At 53.3% G+C, this 16669-nt stretch overlaps 4 protein-coding genes across 4 annotated transcripts; 1 reads left to right on the top strand and 3 right to left on the bottom strand.

Annotated features, from left to right (window-relative positions):
- Positions 1-6335: 6335 nt before the first annotated feature.
- G647_05964 (uncharacterized protein) lies at positions 6336-9197 on the bottom strand (the record flags this gene model as incomplete). The annotated part of the gene is made up of 1 exon (XM_008730289.1): positions 6336-9197. One exon carries the CDS (start codon positions 9195-9197, stop codon positions 6336-6338), a length of 2862 nt encoding a protein of 953 aa, XP_008728511.1.
- Positions 9198-12570: 3373 nt separating this feature from the next.
- Positions 12571-13371, top strand: G647_05963 (uncharacterized protein; the record flags this gene model as incomplete). The annotated part of the gene is made up of 1 exon (XM_008730288.1): positions 12571-13371. One exon carries the CDS (start codon positions 12571-12573, stop codon positions 13369-13371), a length of 801 nt encoding a protein of 266 aa, XP_008728510.1.
- Positions 13372-13804: 433 nt separating this feature from the next.
- On the bottom strand, positions 13805-15026 carry G647_05962 (uncharacterized protein; the record flags this gene model as incomplete). The annotated part of the gene is made up of 2 exons (XM_008730287.1): positions 13805-13883; positions 13954-15026. The coding sequence occupies 2 exons, from the start codon at positions 15024-15026 to the stop codon at positions 13805-13807; spliced, it is 1152 nt and encodes a 383-aa protein (XP_008728509.1).
- Positions 15027-16015: 989 nt separating this feature from the next.
- On the bottom strand, positions 16016-16623 carry G647_05961 (uncharacterized protein; the record flags this gene model as incomplete). Its single annotated transcript, XM_008730286.1, has 2 exons — positions 16016-16168; positions 16228-16623. 2 exons carry the CDS (start codon positions 16621-16623, stop codon positions 16016-16018), a joined length of 549 nt encoding a protein of 182 aa, XP_008728508.1.
- Between the last annotated feature and the right edge of the window lie 46 nt (positions 16624-16669).

Below are 16669 nucleotides of genomic sequence, written 5' to 3'. Positions count from 1 at the left end.
TGATATACGACAATGGCGTCTATCTCTACTTGATCCCAGTGAATACCACGACCGGGAAAGAAGCGCGCCCAGACGGCTTGGTCTGGGCCAGGAAAGTTGGAGTACAGCACAGACCAGGCCGGGGTATATATGTGGGACAGCATCTCCTACAGCATAGTTCGATGTCTTCATGGCGGAAGGCAGTTCTCTTCGAGCCGCAAATCGCTTCGGCATACCGTGCCGGCTCCAGGAACAACTCGCTGCCAGGTTCGTTGGCTGAAACAAGGGCGCAGGTCGCCTTTTTCACCATTTCCACCTCTTTAACGCTCCAGCGTGCGCAAATTTCGTCTCCTCTGTGCTATGTCGCCGCCGGAAAGGCCAATGCAGTGCCGGCAACTTCGCTGTCTCTCGCGCTCGGGAATGGCTTCATGTCTGATGGGACACTGGGCCGAATGCCTCGCGCGCACAGGGGATTTTGTCCGAGCTACATCGTGAAGGAGTGCGCCGTGTGTATTGATTGAACAATCGCTGTGCCCTTCTTGGATAGCTCGACAGAGTGAGGATGCGGGTATTGGGGAAGCGAAAGACTTGACGTCTTTATGCCATTTTAGAAGCACAGATAACAGGAGGCTGTCTTCGAGGGTATGTGGGTGCTCCTCCTGGAAGTTGCATCTCCGGGACGTCGCTAACGCTCCTGAACAGAATTCTCAGAGTCGTAAGACAGGTCCGGGCGCAGTCGTGCCGACATTAGATCGAAGATTTGGTGAGATCACCCGGCTTATCACGGGTTTTACGTACAGAACCATGAACCGTAGCATCGCAGTAACTCGACGGTTCCGCCAGAGAGACGCGTGCTCACCACTTGCGAGAGGGTCCGGATCAGCAAGAAGAAGTGACTACTTTTCCTAAGGGAAGTCTAGACCAGCTCAGACCCGAACAATGACGACGGTCAAGCACGGACTGCCATTTCAGCACATCGCAAAGCCTCATACCGATGGTGATTAGCGCGCGACAAAGAGGATCAGATCAGCCTCGGACCCGTCTCGGGACATTGATTGCCCGCTTCGAGGCGTCCTTGTGAAGTTAATTTAATCCGGACATGTTCGAGTCAAGCATAAAACTCTGATTCTTGTCATGTGTCTCTTGCGTGAATGGGAGTTCCCACTCAGCTCCAGCGACCCAGCTGTCGTAGCCAACCAAAGCAAGCACTGAGCTCGAACCTTTGGAAAAAGACAACTCCATCCGCATGGGTGCTATGCTTCAGCCGGACCCGAATGGAAACGACGACAAATTGCATCGAATTATGACAGGAGACGAGTGAAGGCAATTCACACTCTGTATTCAGGATGAAGTCGCTCGCTCGCAGCTCCGAGTTTCGGCTTGCCTCCCGTCGCTCGCTTGTCAGTGATCGAACGACAGTCGTGGACGGCGGTCCACGGTCCAAGGTCCACATGGTGACCGTGTACTCGTATTTACCTCTGTGGGTGGCTGCGTGGCTGTACTCGTACGGCGTACGAGCTAGGTCTCTGCTTGCCATGTACTCCGTACCTGGTACCTATGTATCGCGATGAGCACATACACAGTCTATACCTAGGTACCTACGTGACCGCGAGCAGCGTGGCGTGGCGTTTGTGGCGTGGCGTGGCATGTCAGTCCTGTCCGGTTCGGTCACCACCTGTCATGTCATGTCAAGTCAGGTCAAGTCAAATCACATACATACATACCGTGTATATGATAGTAGAGTAGACTACCTTAGTGTCCTCGTACAGCGAAGCGCAAAGGAAAGAGAAGCAGTGGTCCTGGTTGTTCTTCTTCCGGGTGACGAGGCCGAGTGGGGAGGTACCTACCTTGTGCAAGGATGGTGAACTAGAGTTATAGTATAGTACCTACCTGGTACCTATCTAAGTTCTACTGTGTAAGGTACAGTCAGGTAATACTTTGTAAACGTCGAGTGAGTGAGTGTCAGCAACGCGAAGCTAGCCAAAGCCTAGATACATAGGCTGAGACTCACATTGGAGAAGCACCCTTCCCCCATCCTTCGAGTCCTGAAGTGACTGTACGTCAAGGGACGCTTGACATTTAGATTACTATCGCTGGTGTTGTGTGTTCTGCCTATCTGATTAGGCCATCCCTAACACCGAGTGAGTAAAAGACTGTCCAGCTGGATGGATGAAAGGTTCTGTTCTGTTCTATCATGTCCTATCCTGTGTCTGAATGTATGACGTTCCATTATGTCCTGTCATGTGACTGACTGTAAGACTGTATAAATCACGCTCAATATCGGACTCGATCGTGTTTCGTTTGGTTTAAGTTGCCAGTTTCGACTGTGTCTGTGCTTGTCGAGCACGATGGAAACCCGAGAATCAATAAAATAGTTCGAGGCACGAGTCGGATTGATGACTTTTGTAATGACCACTTTGGACAGGGGCCGGTACATGCGACATAGTACGAACGAGTACCGTGTACTCGTGGAGAGGTGTGAGTGTGAGTGTGGGTGTACTCGTGGAGAGGTGTGAGTGGCCTCGCCTCGCCTGGCGAACGCGTCGATTCTTCTGCCTTCTCTGACCAATAACGGATAGACATTTTGTGTCCATTCGACACCGTCCTTAACTATAGTAGGTACCTTAGGTACCTTCCTGTCGCATGTACAGTAGATTGGATTTCTCGTGCTCACATCCTCCGTTAGGCCGCAAGTCGACTCGACCACCACGATCATCATTGCCGGACTCTGCCGAATATGGTTGTTGCAAGGACTGTTCTCGTTCGGCAGGCAGGATGAACACGGTATGTCAGGACTGAGGTCCGGCTCTTGCGCGAACTGCAAGCCGCGCAGGTAAACAGGCAGGCAATGACACGCAGATCGGTGGTTTTGAGTGCGGAACTCGATGTCAACGACACCTCGTTCAGGACAAGCAAGACCATGCCAGCGTAATGACCGAGAAGCTATGTTTCGAATCAGGGCGTGTCCAAGTCACGCTTCTTCGTCATGCTTCAAAGAGGAGTCACCTCGCCTTGCACACCACTCGCCATTCCGACCACATTGCTCCAATCTCCGTCTTCGTGGACTGCCACACCCCCGGCCTCAAGCTAAGCATTACAAATCGTCCTGGTGCACCTTCACGCTCGTGGCCCGCCGCCGCCCCGTTGGCATCTGTGTCTGTGTCGGTGGCACTCTTGTGGCAGTGTGTATCGCCAAGATAGTTGTTCCTGAAGCTCGGCCACATGAATATATGCCGTTCGTGGAGCCGCGTCGACAACCTCATCCGCCGCCGCATGACTCCTTTGAGCACGGCGACCATGCGACCCTGTGAAATTCCATTCGGGCGCGAGTCTCGTCGGACTTGAACGTCGGTGGAAGCACGTAAGGTGAGGCTGTCCTCGCGGGTGTTCCACCTGTGGATCGCTCCTTGGGAGAGAGATGACCGTGTCTGTTCCATGGCGCGTGACACTCCGCTGGTCCTCAGGCATGAGAATATCGATGTAGGTAGGACTCACCTTTCTCGAACCGCGTTTGATGTCGTCCCCAACGAGGCCGGACTGGTACAGTCTAGTCTGGGTCTGGTGGAACGCTAGGAGTCTCTGGGAACAATCCCCAGTGCGCTGAGCACCAATAGGTCCGAGAACATTCTCCACCAGCGTAAGGCACTCATGGGAACAGCGACCTTCTCCATCAAGCATAGCTGGCTGGCACTCCAGAATTCCTCACGACAATATATACGTATGTACCACTTCCCCGACTTGGCGTATAATATTTTCCACCTCCTCCGTGATGAGAGCAGGATCTGTCGATGAAAAGACCTTGACATGATGCCATTTATCAACGACTTGATTCCAGACGAACTCCGGCGGCCCTTCTCCTTCTTCGTTTGACTGGCACTCGAGATGCACAGGTATCTGGGCATGTAAGAACCCATCCTCGTTGGGAGACGGGACGGCGACATGTTCCTTCTAGGATATCTGTTGTTTACATGCTCTAGGGCAGCTGTCAATGCTGACAAGTTAGAGGCTGCTGTTGCCACTGTAGATTTGGGATTGTTCGATATCCGTGGGTTGCTGATGTAGCCAGCCCTGGCTCATCGTGACTAAAAGTGTGAATGTGGCAATGGTCAGCATGTCTTCATATCTCCCTGTGAAGGAATTTCGAAATTTCAAAACAGAACCAGGAATACGTGCCTCGGTGTATGGTGTAAAAGCCTGCGGTTTTCCCCGGTTTGATTGCTCGCTGACATTCCTTCGCATGGATCCTCGTATCGGCTCTTCGTCGCAGCTGGTGTCGGACTCTGGAAACAGTATTGTACAGAGCGGTGCCTTGTTGCCATTGGGTCGTGGGCCCTCGGCGTCGCCACCTTTTATGCGTTGCGTTGACGACTTTGCGCTGTCAAAACACTTTATCTCGAAGGCTTCAATCTCGCCGGCGCTGTAGGCCCTGGCGGCCGGCTTGTGGGCAAGTTTGTCCCCATCCAGTCTGACGCGTCCTTGTCCATACAAGTCGTGAATGCGTGATGTCTTCAAGTTGAGGCTTCCGAGCCTGTCGGCCTATAAAGTCTTGAGATTTCGGTCAATCTGAGCCGAGGAAAGTCGTTCGGCAAAGTCGACGCTCTGTTCCTTGAGGTCGTTGACCAGATCGCTCTTCAACTGCCTGAGCCCACCCTGTCATATCCTTTATCAGCGGGCTTTGCGGAGCTTTGTAGTCGTCCAGCCCATTGCAGCAGAGATCATTGAGCCTGAGGCGGCCAGTGATTGGAATTGACCGTCGTGACTCTCGTGATCAGTTGTACATGAAATGCCACCAAGGTTGATGATACTATCTCATATATTAGACAGGGAGAACCCGCAGGGTCGTGCAAGACCGTGGAGCCAGGGACTGAAGAGTAGCTATAGCTACTTGTTCGTTGCGTTTGAGGCGCGCCAGAGTATCATCACTAACTCGATGGAGGTATGTCAATACTTTGGGCTGGGGTGTTCATTGTTTCATCGTCTGATAACGTGCGTCAGAATTCGATCTTACGAGATTAGGCGTCTTTGTCTGCAGAGCTCCGCAACATATGCTTTGAATTAAAGCCTCAGACCGGTCGTAGATTGCTACATTCGTTAAAAGAGCAGGAAAATACGGACAGCAAGAAGGGGAAGTATCTTTCTCGCTACAAAGAAACTCGGCAAGATCACCCCATGAATACCTATATTGACCCCATACACGACGGCAAGGCGCAGGTGGGAAGAGCAGATTGTAGTCCTACAGGACGGGAACGAGCTCTTCTGGATCCATACCAAGGCTGCTATCATACCTAACGGTTAAGGGAGAATACCAGATGGGTGTGGTGAGAGGTTCGGCAAGAAAGACTCTTGCGCCATGGTCTTTGGCCATGATATCGACTCGGCGCTAAAAGACGGAACAACAGATCCATCTCACTTGGTCGAGCAGCCGGAGACGGACTTTGATAAAGATGAAGATAATCAGTAAAGCTGAAAATATGAGAACGGTTCAAAGAAGACACGGAAGGTGAAGAACGACGCCAAGAAAGGCCAAGACGAGCTAGCCCCATTGGGCGTACGCTACTTTACCAGGTAGAACTCCCATGACCGGTGACCGCGGTGAGTCCAAATGGCGAAGGTGCTGGCACAATGTGATCAAGAACGACAATTGCGGCAATCGACGCGCGGCGGCATCGTCAGGTAAGGTATACCAACCGATCCCTGGCAGACGTTGAACAGAGCAATCTCGATGTGCGGCGGTCGGAGCAGCTGTTGCATAGTTCAAGGGCGCCGGGAGTGGTCGAGATCTGGTTTGTCAATGACAGTAGAACACGCTGGGTCGGAACACGAGCCGTCTCAGTTGGTATTGTTGTTGCTTCATGACGACGGAGATGCCATTGAGATCTTGTCAGCCAGAACTGAGAATATCAAGAGTCACCAAGCAGCGTCAATTATTGCTACGAGTAGTCTAGCGACACGTGAGAGTCTGACGTGTGCGACACTCAAAGATGAAGAACCGGACCACCATCTCATGACCTCTCTCATGCTTCGCTTTCCCCTCTTGTCTCCCTCAGTTCAATGTCACCCGATGGGAAGAGCCCTGTCAAACACATCGTCGCCTGAGAGTAATGGTTCTGCCTGCAACGATGGGATCCGCAGATCTAGCGCCAACTCGCCGATGATCTCAACCTCCAGCCTTCTCCATTCGTCACAGCCTAATATCCCGGCTCTTTGTGATCGCTGTCCAATACCAAGGAGCCAAATTCAAAGTCCCGGAGTTGAAAATGAAAAGGCTGTTACAAATAGATTCACCCTTACCCTCTGTTACCCGTAGTCTCTGCTCTGCCGATGCGACTGCTCATTTCTTTCCGCAGAAGAGTCCATCATACCTTGAACCGTTTATAGCCCTCCACCAAGCCGTCGCCGGCTTTCGTGATGGCCACCCAGTCAGGGACGTAATGCATGGCTTCATCGAACGCAGGGATCACTCCACTGTTGTTGACATCGCTCCATAGACACACGACTTTCCCAGTCATCGTGCCGTTCGTGCCAGCCTTCTCCTCTTCGGACGACGGAGTATCCCAACTGACATTAACAGTCCAAGCACTGCCCCATGTCCGACTCCACAATCTAATCTCCTGGCTGCCGGCTTCAGGGACGGGGAGAAACCGCTTGTCCTTGGCCGCCTGCCCTTCAACATGGAAACTCTTGATGGGTGTCGTATCAAAAACAAGCTTGCAAGCCCGAGTGTTCTTGCCGTACAGCACAAAGCGGGCTGAGTTGTCACTGTCGCTTACATTCAAGCGGGTAACATTGAACGTCAGCCAACTCTCGGTTTCTTTCGCAGACTGGACATGGACAGAGGACGGGTTGGCAACGTTGGGCGGAATGCCGGACCAAGAGCAGCGTTGCATGTTACTGGAGTTAGAAGGGCCCGTGTGCGTACACTGGATTTCCTGCCCTGCGGCGCTGGGTATGTAGTCCACCACGTGGCGTGTAAACGGTGACACGCCCATGAGGTATACGGTGTTGTTTCCTCCTTCAAGGTCGACATGCTGCTGAAAGAAGAGCTTCAGTCGGTTGTCCATCGAGAAGGGGAATGCGGTCAAGTTGTATGCCAGAGTTCCGATCAGGACCAGCAGCAAGAATATCGGCACGTGCCAGGTGAAGCGATGGAGGATGGGCACCAACGGAGAGAAGAGAAGTATCGTGCAGGCGGCGATCATAATGTACAAGAGGAACATCGAACTCCCATCCTGTCCGGTCTGGTGCAACCCTTCGGTCAATAGCAGACCAATCTGCCCGACTATGATAAGGTTGATCGGGACCAGAATGAGCAACTGCAGCAGCCACAAGAACGTCCATTGAGACTTGCTCCACTCTGGCTCGGCTTCATCGTGGGCTTTCCCCTCGCTCTCTTTGGTGGTCGAGTTATGCTCGTCTTGTTCCCGACGATAGCCTCTTCTCAGCAAGCCCGACCTTTCCGTAGGTTCATCTTCGTCATTTGCAGTAGGATGCTCTTCTTCGTCCTCGTGGCCAGAAGTTGAAGTAGCCTGTGTAGGGGTCAAGCCATCTTCACCAACCAGTTTTTGGCAGTATGCCGACTTTTTGGGCAAAGTGAATAGTTCTAGATAAGCAACCCAGGTGGCCAGCCAGACTAGGGCTGCATAGATCAGGACAAAGTACAGCCCGACAAGGTGGAAATGCTCTTCAAAAACCACCGCCACGACGAGGAACACCCACCAAGCGCTCCACATCCAGGAGAGGCCATAAACCCGAGTAAGTGAGGAGGGCCGGCCGTAGTCAGCCGCACGGCAGAAGAACCATGCGACGAAGATAAAGGCCGCAATCATCATGGACCAGACAGCCCATTCGCTGCTGTGGGCGATGTATTGATTCTCCTTGAAGATGAGATACGCCAGGGCGACTGGGGCTGCACAAGCCACAAGCAAGATCAGCGGGAAACGGAAGAAACCTCGCCACCCGTATAACTTGATTTTCTCGTCTCCCTGTGGGAAGTGGGCATATCGAGCGCCTGAGAAGAGGTAGAACTTGTCTGCTCGATATAACAGTGCGATCGTGAGGAGAAGTATAATAGGTCCAGCGACAAGCAGGGTGACGGACAAGGCAAAGAAAGAGTGGCTCTTCAGAATGGCAAAGGTTTGGCCAAACACATCGAACCAGAGGGCTCGGCTGCCTTGGACTTTGGTCGGGTCCAGATCCGTTCTGAGTGAGGCGGAAGTCAAGGCCTCCGACGTTGCAACAGCGGCAGACAGCATGTGCCAGAGAGAACTTTTTCCGGTGTGTCGAGAGTCATCTTGATCGGTATGGTAGCGGGCTCTGGGTCCAATAAACGCGAGATCGAGGCCACGATAGCCCAATTTGCCATTGAATACCACGTAATCAGTCTGGCTCCTGACAAGCCCTCGATTAAAGCCATCTGCCGAAGTGGACGAACCGAAAGGATACTTGGAGTGTGCATACGCCTTTGTCACAGCCTCGTCTGTGCTTCGAAAGAGGGCAGCTCTTCCACCCGCACCAGCTCCTTCGAGGTTGAGAAAGGAGCTGACAACCTTGGCCATAGGATGTTGGCTGAAGACATTTGCGCCATTGAGAAAGTCTTCTTCCCCATTGTTCAAGAGTAGAACCACGCCATTCTTTGGGCTGTTCCGAGGCGTGGTGAAGTACTTGAGCAGCTGGAGCACAGAGATCACACCCACACCGTCATCCGTCGAGCCAAAGCCTGTAGATACACTATCGTAATGTGCATTCACCAGTACAGCGTTTCGCACAGAAGGCTTGCCGCTTGGATCCTGCCACCATTTTGACGTATCATCCTCCTTGCCCGGCACATAGACAATAATGTTGGTCCCCTCGAAGTAGACAGAGACGCCTGAACTAGGGACAACGCCGGCAGATGAGAATGTCAAGTTGGAAACGTTGTCCTCAAAGATATATGCCGTCGCGTCATTCTCTTTCAATATCGTCTCAACACGCTTGAGGAGCCAGTCGTGGACCTCATCGTTGCGACGACTGTTGTAGGGATGGTAGGAGGAAGTCAGAAGCTGAAGGTCCAGCCACGCTTCTGTGAGGTTGATGCCATGGATCGGAGTCGGCGAGCTCGGAGGTGAAGGCACAGTTGTGTGGACGATAATTAAAGCGATAACGATGGCAAGGTAAACAATGCTGCTGATGATGGTGACGGGCCAACGAGTGAATCCGAAGGGATTAGACACCCTCGCCATCGCAGAGGAAGGGCTAACAATGCTCTTAGGACATTGCAGAAGACTTGTCAGTACAGAGCTGCCTGTATGCTGGCCATGGTGATGACTTATGTGAGGCAGCAGTCAATGTTCACGGAAAACCTGAAAGTTGAGATCATCGTGTCATGCTTCCCCGCAAGCAAGCGCCCCCAAACCTACAAGCATGTGCGCTGCAAACCATACCTGCATCAATGCCCCCACGCCTCTTCCAGGCGGGCCAAAGAGGCCCCGAGGCCAAAAGCTCGCCTGTGCCTTAAATCAGAAGAAGCCCAATCAGAAGAGTGGCGCCTAAGTCGAGCTTGTAAGCTAGCGCAGCCTTGATTTGGTAAGCGGCAACGCAGAAACATGAGGCACAGTGACACCGCCAATGCTTAATTTCTAGCGACTCCCTCCCCAGATGCTAGTACTCGTGCCTTCTGCTAGGAATCTTTGAGGACACTTATGACTGCATCTAGCATGATCTACCTGAGGGACCTTGTGAGGCGAACTATGGCTCCTATTCTGGACAATGCCAGCAACGCAAACATCAAGGGATTGCCGTCTTGCAGCAGAGGCTCCCACCCGCAGTCTGATGCAGATAGCACTCTCAGATGCCGACGTAGTCCTGTGCCGGGAAGTCTCCTTTCGACAAGGCACTGGTTTCTCTAGAGTCGACTTCCGTCACGTTCGTAGCTAGCTGGTCAAGAAAAGGCTTGGATTCCGGGGGAAGCTGTGCAAAAGCTCGATTTCCCCATTGAATACCGACCGCACCCATGATAAACCCGAAGTGGGTGCAACGAAGAACGCATAACCTGGTGTAGGCAGGGGGATGGTAACCTTCGACGGGCGGAACAGGTGGGATGCCCCCCTTCAGGTGGCCTTGAGCTTTCGTCCCTACCTATGCTATCGACCAACGAAGGCCTCCCTCCCGCTTGCATATTGCGCGACATGTTGACGTTCCTCGCCATAAGGTCTGGCCTTGATCCTTTCGGCCGAAAGTCCTCGCTACCGTTGCAACTGACATTGCTCTCTTGAGAAATGTCCTTGGCTCGTATGCTGACTTGTCCGAGGTTCGACACAACCTCATCGGAGACATGCAGTCGTAACGATAGTCTGCATTGAGCCTCATTCTTGCCTAGACATGGATATGGAGTGTATGCAAGTTAAAGACCGATTCAGACGCTATATTTAGCTTCTAAAAGAGCTTTACTGCCCCAATTCTCGGTGTATCTTGCGCGTGAGAAATTCGTAGGTTCCGGAGCAGATCAATAGAAAGGATGTATTCAAGGATAGAAGCAGACCACCATTCGCTGCTGACAGACCTGGAATGAGCCAGATAGTCACGATAGGAGAGGATGTAGGGTCGATAGGAACCTCCTCTGCAAGCCCTCGCCTAGGCCTGGATGTCGCGGAGCGATACTGGTTTGGAATGTCTTCGAGGACCGTAATGTCAAATGCCGCATGATATCACAGTAGCAGGGTACGGAGTTCCGGAGATGGCGTCGATCGCACGCAGAAGACTTGCTGCATGTTGTCGCGTTTCGACGGGATTCGTGTTTGCCAAAGCACGGAGCCTTGCCGCGCAGAATGATTCTTCGGCTGAGGCATTTGTAACCGTCGGCATGGCTTCAGCTGTTGATCCGCCGTCAACAATAACTTCGGCCGGTAGCGGGAAGGTACGTGCGGTAGAAGCAAGGCAAAACATGTTCCACAATTTTGGTGTGGACAACTCAGGCAGCGTCATTGGTGCGAGGGCTCCCCTTGGAAAATGGGCCATGATTCCCCAGAGTCGATGCGTGATCGCTAAGACCAACTGCAGTTGCACCTTTGATTCTCAGGAGGCAAAGGAGATCGTCCTACTGTAACCCCGGATTCCGGCGACGATTCGTATCTCTGAAAATAGCTCAGCCACGATCGCGTGGGTATGAGTAGGAGAGTTCGCAAGCTAGCATGCCACTGCTGTACATCCTCCACATGGGCGCGGGGTTCGGCCGAACCAAGGAGCAGCTGCCCTCAGCCTGGTCTGCACCAAAGTATACCCGTATCACCGCTGGGCGCCTTGTGGATGCGAGAATCATGCCGTCGTGGTGGTTATGTTGTGGGGAAGAATGACGAGAATGAGTATGTTCCTGCGCGCCGTTGCGCAATTTGCGGTCAGCGTCACCCATGGATTTATCCATGCGGAGGGTTGCGCCGCCGGATAAACCCCGAACTGGACAGACAATGAATGCATATGGCGGAACTGAAACAATCTGCGTCCGTGCTAAGCCATGACAAAGAAGGGTTTGGGAAGAGCTTTTCAGAACGTCTGCACCTTTACGACAGCAGCTGGGTGTTCGGGTCGCAGCCGAAGACGCTCGTAGGTGTTACATGCTAATGCAGGTTCGGCTCGAGGCCATGGATGGCACGAGTATCCGGATCTGACAAGCTGCTATATATACTTCCTTGCATGGCCATTTGCAATAGCCGAAAGTGGAGAGCATGTAACTATGTATCTAGTTTCAGACACTGCTGCAGCCACAAATGTCGAAGGTGTTTGCGTTGCCCCTCGCAAAGTGGCCGTGGATAAACGCAGTCGGTCTTCTTGAACAGTGAGAAAGAGGCGATGGACGAACTGCGAGAACCGGTCCACGAGGAGGTCAACTCGCTTGAGTTGCCTTGCACAGCTCAGCCAATCAGGGCGCACGGTTAGAAGCAATCGGCGTGGCCAAATCCCGGCGCGCCGACTCGCCGATCTTCTTCTTTCAACAGACCCTCACATGTTCCTCATCCGAGCAACTCTTTCTGCTACTCGTGCTGTTCACATTCACATCCAAACCCACCATCGACCTTATCGCGGCGGGTGCGCTGAGGACATTTAGGCCATTCAGAAGCGGTCCATAGAACGCTGGAACCGCGCATCTCGACGGACTAACCACGCGTCCCAGCCGACGTTACTTGTCCAACTTTGGTAGTTGAGCAGTAAAACTCTAGAGAAAGAACTCTGACATTTGCCGCACTGTTCGCTTGGGGGATATGCATCCGACATTATAACTGGACGAGAAAAGTGTGATGCGACAGTCAACGGGCGTTCTGCTCTCGTTCTCGCCGTGCCGTTCGCGTTCGTCTGCCATGAGGACCTTCCTTCGGGAAATGAATCAGGCGTCACCGATGGGACGGGATGAAGGTATATAGATACCAGAGGTTCGTAACACCTTCGATCCTTCTTGCCACCAAGTTAAAGTCGAGTGCGATTTCAAATACATTGTCACTGTTAGTGTCACTGTCACTGTCACGCCTGCGCGTCGCTGCTTCTGAACTGGCTTAAAATTCTCCCACCAAGTTCTTCACGCGACACTTTTCTGTTACCACAACTCGTCCAAACATGACCAGCAACATGGCATTACTTTGGGCACCGAACTTCTTCTACGTGACTGCTTCCATCCTGATCAGCTCAGCCATCATCACATACCTCCTCAAGTTCATCCGACTAGACATCCGACCTTTCATGTCGACGAAACCCGGCAAAATCGTCGAATCGACCGCAACAAAAGTCTGCGAACGGATGCTTAACGTGCTTGCTGTCTCAGACCCGCTCACTCCCCCAACTAGCCCTATTACCAAATCCTCCCGCGGCTACCTCGAAACTCTCCCTCTACGCCGCGGCTCCCGCCCCGAGATCGAGGGCATCAGCAGCCCCATCCAGAGGACTCAAGTCCCGCCTTGGGAGCAGAAGGACGTGCAAGACCGCCTGCGGAACCTGATCATCGAGATCCCAGAGAAGTACCCTCAGTCAACATACCTGGGTCGGTCGACATTCGAGCCTGCTTCCCCGACTTCACTGTACGCCCGACATCGCGCGTTCAACGAGACGAAGTACTACGGCGAGATCATCAGCGCGAACACAGAAGATGGATTCATCCACGCGAGTCTCCATCCGAGTGACGTCAAGTTGGTAATTGAGAAGGGTTGGGGCCAGAGACACCCTCTGTCCGGCCGTCTTACCGCTCGACTGACGGGACTCGTGGATGGGAATCAGCCCAGCCCGGTTGCGGGGTCCAAGGTATTGCTCTATGCGCCGAGAAATAACGAGGACCTGGAGGTCATCGGCCAGATTCTTACCGCTGCTGTTTGGTGGGTCGGCGGGATTGATAACCGGTTTGATAATGAACAGGTTGTGGGTAGCACTGAGTGGTGAGTGACGACTTGCTTGGGATGGGTCTTATGATGTATGTTACGAATGGGCCGGTTCCTGATGTTGTCTTCTCGTCTATGAAGAAGGGGCGACGTTGCAAGTCGTTCTATGAAATGTGATAGAGGGGTAGTACGGGTTCGTGTCCAAGGATGAAATTGTACTGTTAGCCTGACTATACATCTTCGACCACGGCAGGAAACTGTCACGCCCTCGGGATCGACATGATATCCTCATCTCCGCCCTACCTGTCGGTCACGAAAGTGTTGAACCCGGTAATTCATAATCTCCGCCTCATCATGCTCCACTATCGAACTTCAAGTATAAGCGACCACCAAGAAGTCATTTGGTAAGGTGTGGCCCGAAGCGCGGTGCAGAGGTTGGTGACACTCCAGCTCTCTCATGCCCTTATAGTCGTGCACGTCCTGTGTAACGGGCCCTAGATATACGTCGCGTATTTCGAAGTCCCATTCAAGACCCTGACGAACTCCCTGGCGATGTTTCGATCAGTTTGCTCACTATTACAATCACAGGGTTAGTGATGTCCCATCCACGCATCAAGCACGTACGAAAGGAAGCATAACTTACCTAGGGTGCAGTTCGTCGAACCACAGATATCCATCGCTGTTCGTCCCGTTCGCCTGCTTCACGCACGTCGTCTGGTTGACATTGCAGTGGTTCTCAAACCCCCAGACGCTCTCGCCTCCCTTGGCTACGCCCGTACCGTTCAGGTATTTCGCGGGGTTGTTGTAGATGTCCGTGATCAGCGCGTGGGTGTCGAACAGCGCGAAATGCGCGCCGGGGTACCGGTTCGCGACCTTGACCTCATACGGCGTCTGGTACTTGAACACGTTGTTCACGCTGGTGGTGTACTGGCGCATCGTGTACGCGATGGCGGTGTGGTTCGTGGGCTTGTCGGGCCAGTATTGGTTGTCGCCGACGCCGTGGTAGCTGTCGTTTGCGTACAAGGGCGCCAGGTCTAGAGGCGCGGTGTTCATGAGCACGAAGTGTCGTCCGCCGCTGGCGTACAGCTTGTCGAAAACCTCGTACACGCAGGAAGTGTAGTCGCCGAGGACTTTGCCCGCGATTTGGCTGTCGGTCAGGAAGGCCCAGACGCCGAGGTCGTTGGTGCCGATCCAGATGGCGTAGACCGCGTCCTGGGCGGTGGGCTTCGGGCTGTACAGCGGCACGGCGGGCGTGGAGTTGACTTTCGTGGCGGGCAAGTCGGCGATGAAGCCGGGGATCTCGTACTCCAGCACGGCGGGGAAGGGGGCGTCAATGGCTTCGAACCACCGCGGCGTGATGTTGTTCGAGCACACCGCGCCAGAGACAGCGTAGTTGTATAGCGTCATTTGTGGGGTCCATTTCCCCTGCACGGTCGCGCCGGTATATTGGACGACGTAGCGAGGCCAGGTGCGGCCGCCGCCGGCGGTGGTAAAGGACTCGGGGAGGAGGGTGCCCGGGGCCGGAGCCGAACCATTATGATTGATGAACCACCCGAGGCGCGACTCGTCCGTGTAGCTGTCACCAAAGGTGATAAGTGAGCTGAACTGCTTGGCGGACCATGGCTTGCTCTGACGAGGGAGAGGGAGGATCGAGCCACTGGTCGAGACGGCAAACAGCGAGACGACAAGGCTAACCACCGCGATTGGGACTTTCATTTTGAGTGACGTACGGGACAGGGATATCGACGATACTGGCAAAGGGTAAAAGGTCGCACTCGCAGAAGAAACGACAGGAGCTTTATACCCTGAACAACCGGCCCTTTATCGCCCATTTTCGTCGTCAATCTCAATCCAGGAACCAGACAACCCCTACCGCCTCGTGACTGGACCCATCCTAGCTCTCCCGGATTTTGAAGTCGCGGGAAAATTCAGATGAGCCGTCCACATTGAATGCGGAGCAGAAGCTCGATGCGAAGCTTCTTAGCGGTCCAGCTTTGAATGCACCCGACAAATAGGTGGTCGGCGACGACAAGCATCTCCGTTTGTGCGGCAGTTGGATGGCAGGAAGCGAAGCTTGATTCAAACGCATCATCGACGTTGGTCCTTGACAGATTGGGAAGCTCGACATTGAAGCCTATTCAGCCTGAAAGGACAGAGGAGGAGGAGGACAGGACAGGACAGGCGGAAGTGAGGCGGAAGTGAGCGAGAGACAAGCGGGGCGACAGGTGGTTCCCCGCATTGTACAAATCGGGTGAATCGAAAAGGCAGCATCTGAGTCTTTGCTCGCCGGGAACCCATGAACAATGTGGAGGGTAGAAAACAATAGAAACGCCCCTCCCCCCCCAGAACTGCATCTCCTCTCTTAGAGACTGTAGCCAGTATTTCTGGAATTTGAAAACCTGTTGCGAAGGCCCAAGCAAGCCGTATGTGGCAGGTGGGCCTGGAGCAGCTTCGCGAGACCTCGAGTCCGCAGCTTCTGGACTTGATCTTCAATCACGCCTTTCGAGTCTTGAGCACTAAATTATTGAAGTCTTACCTTTGCGGTGGCCAACACTTTGGACACCCATACCTCCATTAGCTCTCACTCTGAATGCGAATAGAAGAAAGTGGGGCAGCCGATCCAGCATTGAATCAGCATGGGCTGAAGCCAACACCGATTTCGCCAATGACTTCCCCTAATGCTACCATATTCTCGAGCCAATTAGCTAGACCTCCAGTGAGCGGAGGTCCTGCAGGGTACGAGAAGATGCCAGCATGTATTTCAATAATGCCGTGTAGTCCCAACCGATGGAAGACGCTGCCATCGCTGTCAAGCTTGCTTGGCTCTCCCGTCCCGGTCGTCCAGGGCCTGTCATGTTCTGCATTGTGTGAGTAGTAGAAAGTCCGTCAGGACGTGGATAGATCGTTCTCGACTTACTGGCTTCATGTTGACGTCGAAAATGGCGAATGTGTCGAAATCTTCTCCTTGCCCGAATTGACGCACATCAATGCGTATCGGAGCAGTTGTCTTCAGCTTCTCCCCAACGCGTTCACAGTGTCGGCAGATGGCCGTGTAGGTGGGATTCGCGGCGGTCTGTTCCCGGGCCAACGCCTTGGAATTCTTGACCACGGCCACTACGCCGTTGTATGGCGCTATGCCACGGTCGTGATTGAATCGGAGCACGAGCGGCAAAGACCAATAGTGTGGGACATCTATTGAAGGAGGCATCACGGTCACAGTGCCCTCGGTTCCAGACAGGAACTGCTCGACCAAGACCCTGGGGCTTTCCGCAAGTATTTCAGTGAGATGGGCTTGCAGCTCTTGCTTGTTCATGCACAACTTGACGCCGTGACTTCCTCGGCCTCGAACGGGTTTGACA

Source organism: Cladophialophora carrionii, assembly GCF_000365165.1.
Source record: "Cladophialophora carrionii CBS 160.54 unplaced genomic scaffold supercont1.5, whole genome shotgun sequence".
NCBI classification, from domain to species: Eukaryota; Fungi; Ascomycota; class Eurotiomycetes; order Chaetothyriales; family Herpotrichiellaceae; genus Cladophialophora; species Cladophialophora carrionii.
The sequence above is the reverse complement of the archived record's forward strand: the minus strand, read 5'-3'. Positions and strand labels throughout refer to the sequence as shown.